Source organism: Cygnus olor, chromosome 7 (assembly GCF_009769625.2).
Source record: "Cygnus olor isolate bCygOlo1 chromosome 7, bCygOlo1.pri.v2, whole genome shotgun sequence".
NCBI lineage: Eukaryota > Metazoa > Chordata > Aves > Anseriformes > Anatidae > Cygnus > Cygnus olor.
In genome coordinates this window covers 10,789,382-10,811,243 of record NC_049175.1, presented here as the reverse complement: position 1 = coordinate 10,811,243, position 21,862 = coordinate 10,789,382, and the positions used below count along the sequence as shown (strand labels likewise).

The 21,862-nt window shown below is 41.8% G+C and overlaps 1 protein-coding gene across 14 annotated transcripts in view; it reads left to right on the top strand.

Annotated features, from left to right (window-relative positions):
- JMJD1C (jumonji domain containing 1C) overlaps nucleotides 1–21,862 on the top strand; it is a 158,675-nt gene that overhangs the window by 109,432 nt on the left and 27,381 nt on the right. For 11 of the 14 annotated variants that reach the window (XM_040564439.1, XM_040564438.1, XM_040564441.1 and 8 more), the window contains 6 exons: nucleotides 9,688–9,793; nucleotides 14,653–14,777; nucleotides 16,031–16,174; nucleotides 16,293–16,485; nucleotides 16,573–18,248; nucleotides 21,337–21,509. In XM_040564439.1, the coding sequence (XP_040420373.1) occupies nucleotides 9,688–9,793; nucleotides 14,653–14,777; nucleotides 16,031–16,174; nucleotides 16,293–16,485; nucleotides 16,573–18,248; nucleotides 21,337–21,509 (2,417 nt within the window). The remainder of the gene's footprint in view (nucleotides 1–9,687; nucleotides 9,794–14,652; nucleotides 14,778–16,030; nucleotides 16,175–16,292; nucleotides 16,486–16,572; nucleotides 18,249–21,336; nucleotides 21,510–21,862) is intronic. The other 3 variants (XM_040564442.1, XM_040564453.1, XM_040564452.1) reach the window with 2 other exon arrangements.

Sequence of the window (21,862 nt, the reverse complement as noted above, 5' to 3'; positions counted from 1 at the left end):
TTTGTGCTCTCTGCAGCCTTCAGCAACTTGCAAGTGCTAGTAGTTGAGCACTGCAGCAATTCCAGATGGAATGGATGAAGTGTGGAAGTGGAAGCCCTTTTTCAGGCCAGACATCTTTGAAGAAACTTGTGATTTTATCCAAACTTGGTTTCTTTTTAAAAAATGAAAACAAGTACAAATGCTATTTTTTGCATAGATGTTGGAAAAACTTTGCTAATAAAAGTGCGGTATTTGTTTTGATGTTAGAGAGCTTGGTTTCCCATGTTTTTCCTCATCAAACTTTTTTTCCTAACAGTATACTACATGATTAAATATAGTTCTCTTTTTTTTTTTTTTTACTACCACTGTTTGTAAATACTGATTATACAGGTTTTTTGTCCTGTTCAATCTAGCAAACATTTCCTGTCTTTTGAATGGATTTAAAATTAACTATTTCTGTTTTTCCTTGCATCCCCCTCTTCTTGTGTGTGTCTGCCAGCATTATAGTATTTCAGTATGCTTTTGCTGAGCAAGTGGGTTTGAAGCACATTAATTTCTGTGTATCTCACAAATTACTTCATATTTTATAACTTTACTAGTGAGTTTTAAACACACAGTATAGAAATTATATTTCAACCATAGAGGCTGTGTGAATGTGTTCTTCCCACTGCATTGATATACAACAAACAAAATCAGGTTAAAGCAGATTTTAGGATACATAAGACTTTGTAGCTTGGTGCTTGACAAGCTGCTTTTTTCCCCCTCAAGTGATGTAATACAGTCTTGAATTATGTTTTTGATAGGAGTTTTTTGGTTCTGTGTGCAAGTAGTTGTATCAATGGACAAATGTTGTGAAATTGATGAGCATTGTGTCAATTTTAACCACTGAATGACTTCGCTAGGTTTACCCCAAAATGTTTATTGCAGCAACAACTGAAATACCCGTGTTTTCTGATCAGCAATTTAATCTTTCCTGTCTGCAAGACCATTATTCATCTGTTCCATAAAAAGGCACGGCCACTGCTTTCTCTGGAGTTGGACAGAGCTGCAGCATTGGTCCAAATATGATGTGCATCCCAGCTCGTCAGGCCCCTGTTATTTATAGGGAAAATACCTAAAATGGCTCCAGCAGGTCAGAACAGAGCCCTTAGCATGAAAAAGTGCTTGTTGGATGGCTTCTCTGCTTTGAATATTGTCTTACAGCAGAGGCAGCATTTCCACGTTTGCACAGTGTTGCCTGCCCAGCCTCTGCACCGTGTCCCTGACACCAGGAAAGTGCAGTCTTCGGAATGAAATTCTGCAAGAAAATGTCCAACTTGTTTTCCCAACCCAGCTTTCCCAGAGCTCCTGAAGAGTTCATGTTTGGGAGATAAAATTGAGGACATTTGCAGAAGGTTCTGCAGCTGCTGCTGGGCTAAGCTAATGGCAGTTCAAGTTACAGAGCTGAGTGGTTCATAGCAGTGACGTGTACTCGAATGAATGTTTCAGGAGGTGGTGGTAAGAGCTTTTCTCAATCTACCACATCTTGGATAGTGTTCTGCAGATTTGAATTGAGAGAACTTTGCTTTTTAATACCTTAAAGTTTTAGTTAGCAGCATTCTTGTCAATGAATACCGTCTCGCTAATAATGCGAGGTATAAAAGACGTGCTGGAGGTAACTACCCTTAGATAAGAGGTGAGGGAGCTGCTCTGTCATTACCTGTGCTGGCAGCATGCAGCTTTGCAGCCCGGCCAGTTGAAGCTGCCGCAAGGGACTTCTGCTGTCCCCGATGCCAGGTAGATGTGTCTGATGAAACTGTCAGTCTCTGAGCAAGAACTGAACTTGTGGCTTGATTTCTAGGGATGTTAGGCTGCCTCTCTAGCGGACCATTTGTTCAGACCACTGATGATCAAAGGAATACGCTTCCTTTTGTTGCCTAAAGGCATCTCCATCCATACAGCTTGTCCTTGAAGGGATATGGTTTGGACGCTCTTCATAATTCACGAGGTGTCTGGGTCTAGGTTTAAATTTTAATATCAATGTACAAAAGATTTTTTTCTATCTGCTCATTTTGTTACTTTCCTTGTTAGCATTAACTTGTTTCTGCTAATTGTTTGCTTCAGGGAAATGTCTGCGCTTTGAGGTTTCTTTTCCCATAGATAGCTGTGGTAGCAGCATTGTGTTGCTTGGTAGGTGACTCAAAGGCTTGGTCTGGTGTCCCCATGTCATTGGAGGGTCGTTGGCTGTGGGGGAGGACCGGTGCTCCATGGCTCTCTTAGGAGCTGAGAAACTAGGAGAAAGCTGTGTGCTGCTGAGGTGCTGGGGATAAGCGTGTGGAGTCTGTAGCAACAAGGAGGGAAGCATGACTGCATGGACAGTGAAAGAAAAGCAAGTGTGTGGCTGTGTCCCCAAAATGAGGGAGGAAATGGGCTTGGAGGAGTACTGTTCACTTGAGCTTTATATTCTCCGTGCATAAATGACACATGGTTACTGTGGCTTTCTAAATGCAAGCTGTCAGGCCGCCAGTTCGGTGGGTAGGAGCCCCTTGTTTGGGGAAGTCGTTAGATCAGATGCTAAAAGAGACGTCACATCAGGAGATTCCGCTTTACATCCCACTCAGTCCAGCCAAATAGTTTTTCTGTTTCCTTCCTAATCTGCAAATCAGATCAGGACCCAGATTGGAATTACAGTGACAGCACTTTGTCCCAGCTGCTCAGGGGGAGGGTGACATAACCCATCAGTGTAAGGGTCATCTCTTCTCTTTAATCCGTGGTTTTCAAATGTGGGACTGTTGTAGAAGTTACCAGAGCGGTTTCTAAGTTGATTGTGGCAACATCTGCCTGGCTCAGGTTTGTTTTTGCTTCTGCATTGATGGCTGCTTGCTTCCCTGCTGCATGCTCGTTCTGTGTGCTGCTCTCGTCTTCCTTTTGTCTTTCCATCCTGGATTCTCATCTACAGCTGTGGGATTAGTGAGCTGACTTGTAAAAAAAGCAGGTTTTTCAACATGCGTGTTTCACCTGAGACATCGGTAGTCTTACAGGAAGGCAAGTACCTCTGTTTGTTTTTGTGTTTGAGAGTTAAAATACTTGATGATGAGCTAGATTTTCTTCTGTATAATTTATGTTCCCAAGTTTAATACATTTTTCATAGCATAATCTTTCATAGTTTTATATTTTTTCCATAGATTTTTTTTGGTGTTCTTAGGGATGTGAATTATTCTAGCAGAACTGAACTAATCAGTGCAATGATGCTTTTTCAAGCCTGAAATCATGATTTGGAGAAATGTGCACAGCCCTACTCCCCCTAATTCTCAAACCTGATAATTATAATTTAAAATCAGCGTCAACTCTTTAATTGTACAGATGAAATGAGGAAGGAAGTAAGGGTGTGTGGGGACAAGTATTAGGCATAAGGAAGAGTGGGGAGCAAAAGAAAAATTATTGATAGCTTTTCCTGACAGATGTTAAGTTCACTGACAGTTGAAATATTACTAAATTTTTGGGCTTCATCTTCTTTTCCTGTAGTGTCAACTTTCTATTCATAGGTATTGCTGTTACATACTGAAAATAACCGGCAGTCTTAAATGTATGTGGTCTAAGATATCTATACATGTTTGTCCGTTTGTTAACAACGCGTTCGGAGCCTCTTGTAAAATGATAAATGGTTGGTGTTCCCTTACTGTGCCTGCGCAGGTAGGGCGAGCGCGGTCCCTGTGTCACATCCATGCACCTGCAGGCACGGCTGGCCTCATCCTGACTTTGATCCTGGTCGAGGGGCCAGGGCTGTGCCTTCAGGCTTGGCTTGACTGGTTCAGAAGTAGCCCAGCAGCTGCTGCGTTGGAATGAGGCAAATGGTGACCAGGCACTCAGCAGCACCAGAAAATAGGTCAAGTGTGGGTTGGGTTTACATAGAAAGCACTAACGTCGCCTGGTAAGCCTGAGCCTCTCCTCTTCGCTCAGACAAAGCCGTTTAAGGTAAACTGGGAAGTTAGCATCTCCCCCCAGAACTTTTCGGCCTTCTGCCGGTGGCCGGGGACTTGTCAGAAAGCAGCGAGTTAAAAAGAACACACTGGTGGGCGATGCACGCGCGCACAAAGATGTGCGGACCAGCAGATCTATTAATTTTAGTTGCAGTTAAAGTTAATTTTTGCTTTGTAGGGATTTGCCATGGTCCATTTGGCCATGGCCACACCTGCTCCAGGTGATGCAGCTGGTGCCAGTTGCTGCCAGTTTCTCTGCTCTAGATGAATTCTCATCTTTTGCCACTGAAAAAAAAAATAATCTTGTGGCACAGCACAGGGATGTTACCAATTCATAGGTAATGTTTTGTGAAGAACATTGATAACCTGCCTGTCTAGATTTTATGTCACTGTTTCCTGGTGGTTTTATTTTTTAAGCTTGGCATCAGGCACAACAGTATTAAGTTTGAAGGTTTGTTAGGAAAGATTGTAACCACAGAAAGGTTATTACAGATAGTGATATAATCAGATATATGTCAGGTGATATAATAAGTGAAAGATAAAAGAAAAAGGAAGAGGGAATAAATGAAGGCTAGTTATCAAGGAATGAAAGGAGAGGATTGTGCACACGTTTTGGATGGGCAAAAGGATGCACGGACGTGGAATTCTTATGAATATAGATTTGGGAAATCTTCAAGGTGAAATGACTATTTTTGAGGCATCTTTCACTTTGTTTTGAAGTACGCAGGTATGGATAAAGTCAAAGGGCAATATGCCAAACAGAGTGTCAAATGACTTAATGTAATTCTCAATGTGCAATAAGCTCAAGCAGTGTTGATAAGTTGTGTGGTCGGAAACATGGGGAAATCTGAGCAGACAATGATTTGAGCTGGGTAAAATGCGTGTGATCAGGAAACTGAAGGTTCAAGCTCCTGACTCTTTGATCTCGAATTTTTCATGTGCACTGTTTGAATTTAAATGTGGTCCCTCTACCATTAAAGTACTAATGAAATGCTTATTTTAGTGTGCAGCTCATACTTTGTCAACATTGTAAACATGACTCTCAGGTTGGTTATGTACTAGTTTTCATTTAATTCGTGTCCTAAATCATCAGAAAACCTCTAAGCAGCCAGAGGAAGCTGTAGTTAATTAAGCCACAGATGGTGAGGACTAATGTGGTGTTGACCTTTGTGAGGACTGCAAAATCTACTTAGTCGTTCTCTGTAAAACGCTAGCTGAAATGAGTTCCTACTGATACTAAAAAGATGTCTTTTATGCATTGAAGCCAAATGTAGACACTGTGGCTAAGGAAGGCGCTCTCCCAAGTAAACATTTGCAGGTTTTACTGCATGACGTGTGTTGAGACTTGGTCTTCAAGGCTTCACTTTAAGCCTTCTTAGTGCCAAAAGCCACAGTTTTTCCAGGGCTGGTTTTCCTGGAATACATATCGTCAGTTCTCCTCCTCTCCTTCACTGAAAAGGAAGGGTTGACAGCTGATGGTGGAGTTTCCACACCTTCCTATATGCAGCACACAGGCTGCGTTTTTGGGGGGGCGGGTACTTGAATGCACTCTTGAGTTTTTGTTTCATGCTCCAGGCTCTCACCTCTCAATTTAATGAACTTGTTTCCGCCCCTCAAGGTTATGAAGAGTGACTTTAAAATATAGTTTAAATTGCTGAGGAAACATCTTGGTTTAATAGCACAAGGGTTGTTGGAGAGCTAGAGAGCTGCGGAAGTGTTCCCACCACAGACATGTCCTGCTACCCAAAAAGGAAAAGGAGCTTGCAATCACTCGAGCCTTTCAGAAGGACCTTTGTGTGCTGCCTGTTGGACAGCATGCAGATTCTGGTCATCCACGGATGCCTGTCAGTATCTCAAACAATATTTTGTTTGTGGATGGAGCTCAAAGGTGAATTCTCTATGTGTTTAGTTTTTGACTTGTTTTTTCTGTGGATACTTGCTTTGAAATTCCTGTTTGAGTTGTGACTGAAAGGAGTTTAGAAGCACTGTGAGTGATCTGTACTTGTTCACCTGTGTCTTTGAATGATACCTTGTGTTTGTCTAAATAAACTCTCTGAAAATGCTTCTCCAAACAAAGATTTCTGCTTCCTGCCAGGAGTGAGCAGTGGGTCTGGTTGAAGCATTATGGTATCTCAACCTGATGGTGTGCTCTGTAGCTTCCAACTTGCTCTGCTCTAATGCACCAGAAGAAAGAATAGGTATACTCAGAAAAACACTGGATCACTTAGTTATTTGGGGAAATTTCATTCTTTATGCTCATTATGACTTCCAGGAGTCCAGCACATTGCCAGCACCTGAGAATTCTCACCTTAAGAGACTTGAGGCAGATTCAAGTATTCTTCAGATAATTAAGTGGAAAAGTCCATTCCACCAGAAGTGAATTCCTCTGTCAATCTGGAAGGAAGGCAAAATAAAATAGCAGCAGAGATCTGTAAGACCTGCCATAGGTTGGCAAACTTCAGGTAGTTGTATTGCTTCATGTGACTGGCTCCCACGAGGGCAGGAAGAGTTATTCCCACTGTATTTTTCTGGCCCATAAGCTCTTTGTCTTCTCTGCAGTATATAGTCATTCTTGGAGCAGGGACCACTGCTGTATGAAGTATATAAAGAACATTCTACAGTATATTTAAAAAATAAAATTGCAGTCACATTTATTTGCATTTTGATTTGCATTTCATAAGGGCTTCAAATCAGCATTAACATCTTTGTGGAGAATATATTCCAAAACTTGTAGAAAAACTAGTCTGAGAGAGGCACCATATTTATTTTTGCGAATAAAACTTATTTCAAATGAGGAACATGCTATAGAGGAAAACCCTGCAGGGCATTTAATTCTTCTGTGGGTTAGTCTGTCAATCTTTCCAGTCCAGCCAAGAAGGAAGGGAAAACTGAAAGTCTTAATTGCCAAGTTTTAAGTCAATAGACAAGAGTTGTGTTTTCTTGAACAGCATACGTGCAGGTTAAGGGAAAAGACTACATACTGCAGAGGAGTCATTTGCTCATCTTCAGTTCTACGACAGAGAGGAGACTGCGAGTCATCAGCCTTCTGCTCGTTGCCCTGTCTGGTTTTGCTAAGGTTTGGGGTATGCAGTAAACCCATTTGCTTAAGGCCGTCACCTTATATTATGTAATGAATTTGCTGATTTCTAGATTTTCAAATTTAAGACTAATGTTAAAAAACCATCAGTCATGGCACATGTTTTTTCATAGATGTAGGTAATATATACACAAAAGAAGCATATTTTGAGATTTTGAGTCTTTTAATTGTCTTGGTATTGAGCTTCATTTGTCAGTTACAATTTCGCTTTGCTATTCTAATTTCCATTGACCAGTACATAGCATGCTCGCATCTAGAAGCAAGATGCTTCCTCTAGTGCGGTGACTGATGACATGTTAAACGTGTATTGTGTGTGCAGGTGTTCAGAAACCTTAGGTTCACTTTGATGTCCTCTACATAATCCGAGTCATACTGTGTGCAGTTTGTGTAATGGATCTTCAACCTCTTTAGTGCTCTTTGTAGCTCATGTTTGACATGAGCTCATCTTCTTCCAAGAATGAGAAGAGAAACACAAAGTGGACTTTGCAGTCTCCTTTTCTAAGTGTTCACATGAAGCATTCAATCACAGGTACCAGTGTGTCATGCGTCTGAATAGGAGACAGAACAAAAAAGTATTGTCAGAAGGTTCGCCAGTATCCTCAGTGTTAAGTTCAAAGAAGGCAAAGACGGTTAGGAAGGGTGTGAAATCTAAAAAAGAGAACAGCAGCAGTGTATTTTGCCTTCAGAAACAGGGCTAATCAAAAGTAATGTGTTAGAAGAAAAAGTAAAGACTCAGAAACTGCATAAAGAACTCAGGAAAGTAGAATATTGTTAGTGTAACGGGTCTGATTTCATGGTGCCTGACCACTGTGTGTAGTCTTGAAGCAAAGATACTGATTTTCTTAGAGGAACTGAAGTAGTTACTGAAAACGTACAAGCTCTGCATGTTGTTTGCATTTTTAGGTCAGCCAGACTTCCAGTGTTGCAGTGCCTCAGGCCACTGCTTAGCCCTAACGTTTGTGGATCTGAGAGGTGAAACTCTCAGTAGGGGAATCTCCCGCAGCTACTGCAAAAGAGCACGTGGGAAGGAGGACAGAAGGTTGGTCGCCACCCAGCTCCAGGGCCTGCTGGCCTCCCCTGGCAAAGCATTCCCTCTTTCCGGTGGTGGTGTTACTTCTATATGCAGGATCAATCCAAAGACGGATTTGCAAAGGAAAATAAAATGGCTAATATATCCATTTTAGGTTCCCCAGGAGAGAAAGCATTTTGCTAGTCTGCCATTCTTGAATAAATTCTGGTGTGGACCCTCTTGTGCCTCTGACAAAGTTAGCAACGCACTTGCCTGGTCGGTGTTTCTAACTTGGTGGTGGAGGCCCCGTTGACTTCCTCTTCACTTTTACTTTGTTCCATATGACGTGTATTACAAAGATCATCGTGACCGTTCCTTTTGGATCTGAGGCTGTATCCTTTTCAAAAGCACAAGGAGAGATAGTCATTTTCTCTAGTAGCCAAAGCATTGATGCGCTTTCCATAATGGAGCACAGCAAATCTTCACGTGTCAGGAAGTGAATTTTGAATTTGAAATAGACATCCTGTGATCAGTGAGTTAGCAGGAATAATCTCATTCAGATGAATGGAGAGAAATTGCTCATGTCACTCAAGGGCCTGGCAGCAATGCATGATTGCATGAGTGTTGTTTGTATCTTCATATTCTATGGCTAGAACTCTTCATAATAAATTGTGAAACATCAAGGAACTTGTTGGAGATCAAGGAAAGAAATTACTTGATCTCAGCTGCAGTACTGATAAAACATTTTACATTTTGTATGTCGAGAATCGCTCTGATTATTTTAGCTGTCTGAATTTATCTCAGCACAAATGAATGTTCCTAGATTTCCAAGGCCGCCTTCTGCATGAGGAGGCACCAAGCTGCAGTGCAGCTTTATTTCTCTACCACAGCCTCAAAGGCAGAAATAGCAAATCTTCTCTGAAGTTCTGAGAAATAGTTATGCAAAGAGTCCAGTGACGAATGATGATTTAAGCCATGCTTTCAGAGATGGATTTTGTACCTAGTTTTCCCTTGCTACAAGGATGGTGCTGCTAAATAAGCCTTGATTTCCCAGATTTTGTCTTACTGAAATAGTGAGTGAGAATCCAGGAGAAGTGAGATAAAAATTAAAGCATGCCTTACTTGAAATTACCTAATTAACAAAGGCCTACCTATAGAAAATCAGTAATGCTGTTTGTTTCTCTTGCTATACAGGTATCTCTTATGCATTATCTTTGTGGGTTTTTTAGTCTGTGTTTATGCTCAATATGTCCATATTAAATTTTACAAATATGCAAAACAAGGAAAAAAATTTTGACTCATTTAATCATTGCTTAATTCCTTCTGCATACCTGTAAACATTGAAGTCTTTATAGGCTATTTTTAGCTTGTAGTAAGACAGTGTTTTTGAAAGTGTGATCCTATTAATAGCTTACAAGTCTGGCCACATGCAGGATCAGACATATTGTGTTCCCATGAAATAACTTTTAGCACTATGTTGCACTGAAAAGTTTTTTTCTGAAGACAACACGGGAATTTATAGGGAATCGGTAAAATTAGCATCAAGCTACTTAATATTGTACTCTAAAATATATTTAGGAAAATAAACAGAAATGTTGCAAGTAAACATAACATATGGTTCTTTTTTTTAATCTCTACTTTAGGACGACGTAGACAGTCTAAACCCAGTTCTCAGGGATAACCCGCAGTTACATGAGGAAGTAAAAGCCTGGGTAAAGGAACAAAAGGTTCAGGAGATTTTTATGCAAGGTAATTATTTGGGAAATTGTGTTATTTTTATTCTGTGTTAGCTAGTTTAAGGCCATTAGTTGCGTGGGGCTTTTCCCATAGTGTTTGTGGTATAATGAAGAATGTATTTCTAACCTGGTGCTTTGGGAAGTATTTGTTTAAAGAGAAAACAAGACTATGTAAGAAGCTGTGCATGACTTCTTCAGACTGTACTTAACTTGTTTGATGTCTTAGTGATTACAGGACAGCTGAATATCATTAGTGTTAATGTACATGTTTTATAACATTGGTTGTGAAGTGTATGAAGGGAAACCACACCCTCTTTAGTGTGTGTAAAACTGTTATTTGCGCTGTTAGTGTTACTGTTCTGTGTAATAACTTCTCAGATACCTATTTGTTTCTGGTTCTTCACAGTTCTATCACAGGTGAATACTTTCAGATTGATCCAGCCCCAATTGAAAATCATCTTTCAAATCAGTTACAATTTTTAACTCAATTCTAATGCTGAAAGGTTGCAGCAAACATGTAATTTTTACAGCATAGGCACAAGTTACGTGAAAACTAGTGTGAATTAGAATACATTATTTTGGTTCAGTCTTGCTAATGTTTTAAATATTATATATGTTTGCAGCGTATTCATAAACTTTCTGCAGAACTGACAGCCAGCTAGCTCTGCAGAGGCTTTTCTAGCAATGGGAGACAGAAGCTAACCTTTGTGGGTCTGGGCTAAAATCCCTGGCTCAACAGTAAAGCAACTGTGGGACAAAAATGCTTAAGCAGTCACTCTATAAATTAAGATTGGGAAGGGGGCAGTAAATAATCTGGTATTTTAAGGATGGGACTGAGGTTTGCTTGCTGTCAGGTTTCTTTGATAAACTAAGATTAGAAGGCCAAACGAATATGGTAAGTATAATACTGAAGTTACAGTACCAAAAAAAAAAACCACTACCAACAACCAAACAAAAACCCCACAACTTCATCTTCCCTGTTGTGGAGCTTTTCATTTGCCTAGATATGATTTTTTCTTATGGGCCACAGTGAAAAGATGCTGAAGAAGCAATGCACGGAACTGTGTAGATAGCGAGTTGGTACGTCAGCATTAGTCATTTTAGATTTTATCTTATTATCATCAGTTACAACGTGAATTAATAGAGTGATGAGAATTGTAGCCAAAACTGGACTGGGAGGTGATGTAAAATCAAGTTAGGGTTGTATGGAAAGGAAACTAAGGTTAAGCTTGTTCATTGTATTTTATTAGAATAACAATAAAAAGACAATTATAACGAGCCCTGTCCACACTGGTACAGAATCAGTACCTCAGCAAAGCCCCAGCCACATCAAAATAGTCATCTGATTGAAACTGCCAACACATCATACACAAAACTCACTTGCACCCCATTGTTCCAGGAACTGTATTTTTGTCATATATGTGTGTGTGTGTGTAAGTGTGTATGTGTGTGTATATATGTATGTATGTATATATATATATATATATATATAAATAAATGTATGGAACAGATGCTCCGAGTGTACCAAAGTAGGAGTATTTTAGACGAAGAGATGAAACAAACGGTGTACTGACAGACCATCTCTCCTCATCTGCAGAGAAGCTGCCCTTCAGATCCCCTTGCTTACTTCCCATGGCATGGGGTGGCCTGAGGAAAGACGTGCCCCCATGGGCAGTGACGTGCCAGCCACCTCAAGGGTGCTGGTCAGCTGGCAGGGACTGCTCTCACCTTCTCCTGGCATGTAGTCTGCTCCCAGATGAGGAGGACATGCATTTTGCACAACCCTTTCAGTGACTTACAGATGTCTCTCTCGTAGTGCTAGCTGCTGTCATCTACCCATGTAATCTTTCCTTTTTCCTCCCCTCCATTCTTTTCATCACCCTCTCTATCACCATTTTCCTGTTCTCTGCAGCTTGCGCAACATTTTCAGTTCTGCCCTCATCAAAACCCTCTGCTAAGGTTGCTGCCATACTCAGTTACTTCAACCTCTACAGCATTTTTAGTATCCAACCTTTTCCTCATTGGCTCTGATGCTGACCGAAGTCATCATCTCATATCGTAGTGTTTTCTGCAGTCACATTTTCTAATGTGACTGTTCCACTTTAAACTCATTTCTGGGAGAGGAGGGTTGGAGAAGAACATTAAAGTCTGGTTCCGAATGTTTGGAAAGAAGCACACCAGTTTGAGGAGGGGGTAATTTAGTCAAAACCAGTCCATTTACTTACAAGAATTGAGACTAAGGAAAAAAAAATGGTCCAGGTGACCTTTTCCTTGGATAGCAGTATGCAGCACACTTCAGAGTAGAGCTTGGAGGTTCGCCGGAAAGTAGTTTGTTCCTTGTTTAAAACAAACAACTCCCAAACTTGGCTAAGTTGAAAGCTTTGGGGAAAAATAAAACCAGTTCAAGGAACTTGCTTGGTAAAGTGTCTTTGATTTTTAATGTTTAAAATCTTAGGGTTTTTTTTCCATATTAGGTTTATTATCACTACAATCTCTGATATAACAATATAACAATCCTCTTGAAACACTGTGTGCCTCGGCCCTGAAGATACTTCCTGATAGTACTGCACATGCTGTTTCAACAAAGCGTAGCTGAACATGATTCAGCCAGGGGCCGGAGACAAAGCCAGGCTTTTCCTGTAATGGCTGCTTGTGGCTGGGCTGGGCTGTCCTGTGTCGCATGACCGCAGTTTAATCTTTCCCCTTCCTGATACCCCAGCAGCATGTAAGAAAAGAAAAACACCCAGTTTTTAAAGGCAGATAAAGTCTGTTTTAAAAATAGGTAGGATAAAAACTGGGATGAAGGACAGACACAGATTAGAACAAGGAGTAAGAGGGAAGAAATTGGCACGGGGTCAGTGCAGATGAATACAAGAGAAGCTGGCAGCGGATGGAGAAGGGAGGGATGGAGCTTGTAAACTGAGAAGACTGGGAAAGGACTTGGAAGCCAGTGGCCTGGAATCGTAAATGCTAAAATGAGACAAGAAGCTGGGGAGGGAGGAGAGGCTGGATCTGGTTAAGCAAGAGACCGAGACTGAAAATTGTTGTGCAATTAGCAGTAGGGTGGAAAAGAGGAAGATCTGGGATCGGAAAGTAGGAATGGGAACGTTGCATGAAAAGACACGGGCAGAAGTTAACGGAGACTTGTCTGTGTGAGGCAGAGCTTTGGAACAGCTGTGAAAGGCTTGAGACACGGAGAATGCGGTTGGGTCAGACAGAAGTGTGGGAGCTGAGCTGGAGGCATTTTGCACGGGCATTCAGAATAAGGATTGGAGAGAAGCCATCAGGAAATGTGTCCCCACGGGAACCCCGTCTAGTCCTCTAGTCCGAGACCAGGAATGTGAGACACAAGCTTTTAGATTCTTGCTCTTTTTCTGCCCATACGTGTCTGTAAGAGGCAGAGACTGCGCTGGTGCTGTGCTGAGCCTTGTCTGTGTAGCTGGCACTGTGCTCTAGGGGTGAGCTGAGTGCAGCAGCTCGGATGGCTTAGTGGGGCTCGAGTTTGCAGCGGTGCAGTGAATGATGTGGATGTGCGTGGAAGAAGGTTGCCATTGCATGGAGTTTCTGTTCCTCTCAGCTGTATGAAAACCTAGATAAAGTCTTGCTAAGGTTCCTAAATTCAGCCTCGAGAACACGTAGGAAATGTCTAAATTAATACTGTCTTGCACTACTGTTGACCTCTTGACTGTTTTCAAGGCCAACATTTTTTATGATCATGTGCTTTGTTGTGCAGAGGGCATAAGAGACCCAGAAGTGTGCACATGGGTATTTTAGTGGAGAAAGCTGTCACCTGCAAGGTCCCTGGTCTGTTCCAGGTGTTGAAGCTTGCTGGGCAGGGGCCAGCAACACCGCTTGTCAGGAAGGACGGGGGAATCCTGTCCTGCCTGTGCTGCTGAGCAGCCGGCAGTCTTTTAAGCTAGGCTTTTCCTAGGTTGATACGGACTGGTTTTACTTAAGTTCCTGTGTGCCTGACCTAGGGTTTGGTTGCGGAAGTAGCGAAAACCACAGCAAACTGAACTTGGTGACTGTGATGCGTGGTCACATGAAGTGCTACATAAACCAAGTGCTGTATAAACACCAAGTGCGATGGAGCTTACTGTCCTGGTGGTCGAGTGAGACACCGAACGTGAATAAAACCGTGGAACTTCAATTTCTGGGTCTCGAAACTAACTCTAAAATGAGTATTGTGTCATACCATCTCATCCCTTCCCCGTGGGATCTTGGAGATGAATTAAACTGATCTTTGTGTGCGTTTTTTTTAGCTCTTGTTTTAAGGCACAGCATCTGCAGAAGTCTTACTAGTGTGTGTATTCCTGAATGTTTTGTGGGGCCATAGCAAGGCTTGGATCGCTCAGCTGCCTTTTGACTGTTGTAATAGAGAGAAGCTCTGTGGTCACTTATGGGAAAGACTTGGCAGATGCAGAGCCTAAACAGCAAGATCTAAATTGTTTTGCCAGCAAATCATCTGTGCATGTGACTAGCCTATTAAATAGCTTCTGTATAACCTGCTGCTGCCACTTTCTGCCTTTCAGATTACTTTTGTATGGTTGCTGTTTGTAGGCAGGAATTTTCCCATCATTTGTCATTATGGCTGCAAAAAGATTTAGTTAGATAAGAAAATTGTATGTTGAAAATGTTGGCATAATTGACCTTCAAGCATACTTAAAATGTACCATTTGCATTTTAAAATGTCTTCCTCAATAAAAGTAAAATCCACAGGCAGTGCTGTGCCAGAATAGCTTGTAGCTTGCTGTCCGTGCCATTCACATCATATGATTGCTATGAAGCTTAAAAAACGAGGAAAACCTATTAATACATTTTTTTGCTGAGTTCCTCAATGGCTTTTTTTTTTTATTTCTTCCCTTTCTAAAGGTCCGTACTCCTTAAATGGTTATAGGGTGAGAGTGTACAGACAGGATTCTGCCACCCAGTGGTTCACTGGGATCATTACTCATCATGATCTCTTCACCCGCACTATGGTTGTTATGAATGACCAGGTGAGTTTGACTCTGTGATGCTTGGAAAACAAGCTTTAAATAAACTATGTGCTGGGAGCTTTTCCATTTTTTGGTGGTACTCTAGAAAGCACTGAACTTATCACTTCCATCGGGGCATGTCTATTGTTTCCTCTGCTGAAAATTCAGCTTGACTTTGCGCTGGACTGGCAGTTAATGCCATCCTGAAGCTGAATGTTTGTGCAATGATATGATTAATTCCAGCCCTACAGTTTGGCTTTTCTTCTGTTGTCGCTATTAGACTAGCTAAGTCTTTGAAGTAAAGTGATCTAGTTTTAAGAACTGGTCTTCCCTGTCAGCTCTGTTGAGAATTTCTTCTCTCAGTACTGAAATCCTTTAGTGCTGCAGTAACAATTACTTCTTCCAAGCAATTAAAAAATCCACTTTTCACCATTTATTGAATTAAGCATTTACTGCCACCCTAATTTGCATTTACTGTGGTGGGTTTTAGTTGTATTTCTGAAGTTGACATTACAAAAAGAATTAATGCTGGTATTTTTAGTGGCAGTAATGAATTCTGTTTCAGGAGGCCAGAGTAATGACTCAACATTAATATAGTAAATGACCCATCTGCCTTGAAATGACTGACTAAATCATGTGTGACAATAAAAATTTAAGACTAGTCTAATGCTGAAGTCCATTCTTTACCCTCATTTGCTCTGATTATTGTCCCCAAATATTAATCTTTTCACTTTGCAGCATATTGGTTAAAGATCTGTTTAGCATTTTCTTCTTTCTGAAAGATCAAACCTCACTAGTAACACTCTTCCATTCTTAGAATTCTCTCTAGTTGTTTTGGTTCCGTTCTTTCAGCAGTTACTTCTTTTGGAAGTAATATTGTAGTATGTTTCTGCAGTAAATTTTACAAAACAATAGTTTATTTTAATTGCTACTTAAGGATTACCCCCTAAGAAGAGCTCAGTATCTTTTATTTTCAAATTTTCAGGTCAATGTGAGGGAAGGAGCAGTGAAGCAGTGGCATTTAAAAAATAAAAAAGGGAAAAAATAAAGTTATCGTTACCATAAAATGTAAAGATAACATTTGCTTTGGTTTTACTCTATTCCCAGAATTGAGAAGGCATCTCAGTTCTGCTTGTCAGGATTAAGTAGGCTTTTCTCTAATTAATCTTGAACACACAACATAGACTGGTGAATACTGATACAGAAAATATAGATTGGATATGTCTGAGCATATGCTGATCATTATTATTTTTTTCCCTTTTTTCAATAACCAGGTGTTAGAACCTCAGAATGTTGATCCTTCTATGGTTCAGATGACCTTTCTAGATGATGTTGTTCACTCTTTGTTGAAAGGTGAAAATATTGGCATCACTTCACGCCGGCGGTCTCGTTCCAACCAGAACAGCAACACAGTTCACGTAGATACATTTATCTTTTTACCTCAATACTTTTGTATATTGTGAATATTAAAAATACATGTTTAAAGTTGCTGCTTAAAATTGTATTTAAGTCTATTAATCACAAAACTATTTTTAGGGTCATTATACACGTGCACAAGCAAATAGTCCCAGACCAGCAATGAATTCCCAAACTGCAGCACCAAAACAGAATTCTCACCAGCACCAGCAGCAGAGGAACACTCGGCCAAATAAGAGAAAAGGCTCAGATAGCAGCATGCCTGATGAAGAGAAGATGAAGGAAGAAAGATATGATTACATAGGTCGAGGAGGTAAGAACGGTTATTGGAAAGGGAGGGAGAGCTGCTTAAAACAGTGCTAGCCTGAAAATGTGACAGACATGTTTTTGTCTTTTACAGAAAACCCCAAAAACAAAAATAAACATTTCCTTAGTAAAAGAAGAAAACCTGAAGAGGATGAAAAGAAATTAAATATGAAGAGACTGCGGACAGACAATATCTCAGATTACTCTGAGAGCAGTGACTCAGAAATTTCAAATAAAAGATTAACAGATTCGTCCTCAGAGCAAAATTCAGAAAATGAGTTAAAAAGCAAGAACACTTCAAAGATAAATGGAGAAGAAGGAAAATCCCAAACCATTGAGGGAGCAGAGCAGACACTAACAGATAGGCGGTCTCCGTGGGATGAAATACAGGAGGATAAAACACGTGAAGAGACAGAAAGACTGAAGTCATCCGTCTTGGATCAGCAGGAAAAGCCTTCACTCCATGCGGCAGAGCAGCCAACAGCTTATGAGCAGAATTCCAAGGATCCACATGTTCAAGAGTGCAATGCAGAAAAACATCATGCTGCAGAATTAAAAAATGAGCAGTTTGTACCCAGACCTCCTACTCCGAAATGTGTTCTTGATACAACTAACGAAAACAAGTCTGAAAAGGAGAGCCAGGATAATGCTGCAAGTACCTTTGGTTTGCAAACAGTTCAGAAAACAGAATCGCACAGCAGTGATTTAAAACAGCAGTTTGCAACTGCAAATTTCCTTGAAGCACGAAAACAGGATGCTGATCAAAGTTGGGTTAGCTGTGTTGTTAACAAAATGGATTTGATACAACCTGGGGTTGTGAAAGCATTACCAGTAAATGAACATTTAAATCCTGAAAAGGAAAAAGTGCAGTATGGCTCGTTTATGTCTTCGTTAAATGTAGCTTCTCTAGCAGAAGAGAGTAAACTGCGTAAACAAAGTCCAGTCCCTGATTCTGTGAAGTCCAAACCTAGTGCTTCAGTTGATCATCCTAAAACAAAGTCACCTGATGTTAAGCCTAAATTCACCCAATCTTCTGATACTGTGAAGTCTAAGGTTAGTTCCCAAAACAGCCATACTACTGGATTAACAAGGTCAGCCAATAAAACTGATCATGATTTGCCTAGGTCTAGTTTTCATCCAGTTCCAGCTAGAGTTAGTGCTCTAGAAGCTACTAAAAGTCCTCTTATCATTGACAAGAATGAACATTTCACAGTGTACAGGGACCCCACTCTGATTGGACAAGAAACAGGAACTAATCACATTTCACCTTATTTGCATCAGCATAATTATCCTCTGCATTCCTCATCCCACCGAACCTGTTTAAATCCAAACGCTCATCATCCTGCATTAACTGGTTCATCCCATCTGCTAGCTGGGTCTTCAACTCAGACTCCCTTGTCCGCTATTAACACTCACCCCCTTAGTACCGCACCTCACCATTCTGTTCATCACCCTCATCTACTTCCTGCAGTGTTACCTGGAGTGCCTGCTGCCTCCTTGCTGGGTGGCCACCCGCGACTAGAGACTGCTCATGCTAGCAGCCTAAGCCATTTGGCATTAGCACACCAGCAGCAGCAACAGATGTTACAACACCAGTCTCCACATCTTCTCGGACAAGCTCATCCTTCTGCTTCCTATAATCAGCTAGGGCTTTATCCAATTATTTGGCAGTATCCAAACGGAACACATGCTTACTCAGGACTCGGTCTGCCCTCCTCGAAATGGGTCCACCCGGAAACTCCTGTTAACGCGGAGGCTTCCTTGAGAAGGGTAAGTTGTGCTGATTTCTCGAGTACGTGTCTAGCTGAGGCTGGTGTCTTCTAGTAGCAGTTTTCTAGGTACAAGCTCAGCAGTTTGGATCATGCCAAGCGTATCACCAAGCATGTGATGAGGGAGGTGGTTTGGAGCAGACGTAGAACTAGAAATGGCGATCCAGTGGTACCTGTTGTTTCACTGTGCCACGAGTAGGGAGTTCTCCGGACGTTGATTTCCAGCATATTTTAATGTAAGATGAAATGTTTGTTTTTAGTTCATGACCAAGTGAGGTCAGCCAGCGTATTTGGGACCTAAAGTCCTCAGGGTGAATGTTTGCTATCTTAAATTACGGAAACCATTAGGTGAGGTAAGTACTAGAAGAGGTACAGCAGTTGTCTGCTTGGTGGAATTTTGTGTGTGCTTGTGGGATAATGGGGAAGGCTAGGACTGAAGGAGTCCTAAACCCAGTGGGAAATTCTGAGGAGAAATACTCTAGCATTTATAAATCTTATGTGCATTATATACCCATTTCTCTTGTCCTTACGCACCTGTCTGTGTACCCTCTCTTGGCATATCCTTTTCTTCCTCTCTGTGCCTGTTTACACACCTTTGCCTTCTCTTCTGCTTTCTACTCCTCTGTATTCGGGTCAGGAAGATTCCTGTCTCTGCACTGAGTACAACTGTTGAAGCCCCGGGAGAAATCAGTTGTTTTTCAGTGTAGTGCCCAGTGCCGTGGTGTTGGTTGGTAGGCAGACACGGCAATTACAGAAAAACTTTCCTCAGTTCCTGCAGGCTTGGGATACAGCTTGCTCATTGCAGGCACCTTGTAGGAACAGCCTAAGATGAAGCATGTGTAGCACAGACAGAAACTTTGGAGAGCTTTGCTGCCAACTTCAGTGAAACCTCCACTGAGCATGTGCATACTGATTTTAGAGGCTTAAACTTGGCCTAATTTGGGCAGATTTTCACAGGGACCACAAAAGGCATGTCGCTGACAGTGGTCCTCCTGCCAAATTGTAAGCCTTTGCGTCAAAGCTGGGAGTTTCTGAATGGTTATAAAGTTTTTTTTTTTCTTCTTCTTCATGGGGAAAACTATTCTTCCCCAGCCTTGTTCTTGAGAAAAGCCAAACCATTGTGGCTGAGTCTTTCCCAAACACTCAGTTTGAGTTGGCCTTGTAATACGAAGTCAGTTTGATCTAAAATGTGATAAAGTCAAATGCAGCAGGGAAGAAGAGCCTTAAGAGAAAACTATAGGTGGTTTTTTATCACTTCATGTTGCTACTTGCTCCACCCCCTACTGAAGTCCATTTTGAAGAACGTAGGATAAACTCAGTTTTCACTTTGGTTGCCTGAAGTATGCAGCCATGCATACTGAGGCACGTAGCTTTCTAATTATGTTGATATGTGGCAATTGTCTTGTGGTGACTTGTCTTCTGGCTCTGGCACTGGAGGCCTTTTTTAAATACATCTTAGAACCCCAGGATGGGCGTTTCCAGAAAGAGTTTGCATGGCTGCTGTGATCGTAGACAGGAATCCATGTTTCAGCTGTAACAAAAGCAGCAGCCACCCTCGGCTCAGGGCCGAGCCGTGCTGAGCTGCTGGAGGAAGCGTGCCCCCGAGCCCACCTTTCCCCAGAGGCTGCAGGGGGCTGGGGCAGCTCCTGGCTTTGGGCTGGGCTGTGGATGGCTGCAGGTGGAGTCATGGGGCTGTTTGGGCAACATTTGGTGCCCAAGCAGATGTTCCCTAGCTCCTCTAGGGAGAAGGTGATAGGTCTTTTTTGCATAATACTTTAATACAGCTTACAGGCTATTTGTGGGAACTCGCCATAGCGTGGGAACTCCTGGCCTAGCAAATGTGTGCACTAAAACTGTTAGTGCAAAACCCAGGCGGTTGCTTTAAATATTCAAAAGTCTAGAAATGAGAACTTCAAAGTTGTAGCACCTGCAGATCTATTTTGTATTGAGTGCATGTGTCATGAGAGCTTTTTGCTGCTCTTCTACTGCAGCATTTCTCATTCGGGAGTCACCGAGGCTGGGGAGAAGGAGTGGGATGTACTGGTGAGGAGCAGAGGAGGGAAGAAGCACTGGGCAATACCAGGAATTAGGGGTGGAGTGGCACTGAGAGGCTTTGGGGTGTAAATGGGAGTTCTGCTTTTTCTAGTCCCCATCCTTTCTTCCATGCCTGTTGGTAGCACTTGACCAGCACTCCCCAACAGAGTGCCCTCTCTTTCAGCCCAGACCACGAGCCAGCACATATTTCTCCTAAGCAAGCCTCAAACAGGAGAGGGAAAGGGGAAAGAGCCTGAGAACTGCTCGTGGTCTGTTCTGCAGAGCTATTCTACAAGTTTCAGAGAAAATGTCCAAGTAGAAGCTTACTTGCATTGCCAGGCTTTTAAGTATTTAGGTGTACAGTACAAAATGGTGCATTCTGTGCTTTTGCTGTACTGCAAAGTTTGGCAGGTGTGTACCTGTATGATATTAGTAGTGTGCTGATTATGAAATTACCCTATATAAAAATATCTGGCAACATAAAGCAGATTAATTAGGATTATCATTCTTAATAATTTTGGTTGGGGGTAGGAGAGGAACCAACTGGCAAAGAGATGATTGTGTCCCTTATATTGACACTTGTTACCTACGTGGAGATTAAATTGTTTTCCAGAAATAATAAACCGTATTTTTCCTTTAAAAGAAGTACTTCTTGCAAGTCATTGAACAGCTAATGGTCTTTTTTATTAGTAACTGAAGTAAAGTACTGTCAGACTGTCATTGGTTTGGTAGTTGTGATGAAGTAGCTTGAGATCCCGTTCCAGAAATTGACAATTCATACTGAATACTTAAATAGGAAACTGTTTTACGAATACTTCTGAAATATGTAAATTACTTCGTATGCTGTAAGTCTAGAGGAAAGTATAGTCAGATGTTCCAGGTGATCAGAAAGTGATTTAAAATAATAAATTATGTTTACTGTATTGGATTTGATGCTAAAATAAATTACTTTACTCTGCTCATTGGTAGGACATGGTACAGTACCTCTTGTGGCACTGTGCTGAAGGTCCCGTGATTATGTTGAAATCTGATGTTTTCTGTGTTGGTGTTAACAGAATACTCCCAGTCCGTGGTTACACCAGCCCACCCCTGTGACCTCAGCTGACAGCCTTGGATTACTGAGTCACATTCCTGTGCGACCGTCCAGTGCAGATCCCCTTCGGCCTCTCAAACTGGCAGCGCATTCTAGCCCACCATTGTCCAAAAGTATAGTAGAGCATCACAAAGAGTAAGTGCACCGTTATTCTAACTCAGACTCACAGAATGGGGTTGGCAGGGACCTCTGGAGGCCATTTGGGCCAACCCCTGCTTGATCAGGGCCGTCCAGGGCCATGTCCAAGTGGCTTTTGACCATCTCCAAGGAGACTCCACAACCACTCTGGGCAGCCTGTGCCAGCGCTCGGTCACCTGCACAGCACAGAAGTGCTTCAGGTGTTCAGACAGAACCTCTTGTGTGCCCATCGCCTCATGTCCTGGCACCGGGCACCACTGAAACGAGCCTGGCTCTGTCCTCATTGCACCTTCCCTTTAGGTGTATACAGACATTGATAAGGTCCCCCCAAGCCTCCTCTTCTGCAGGCT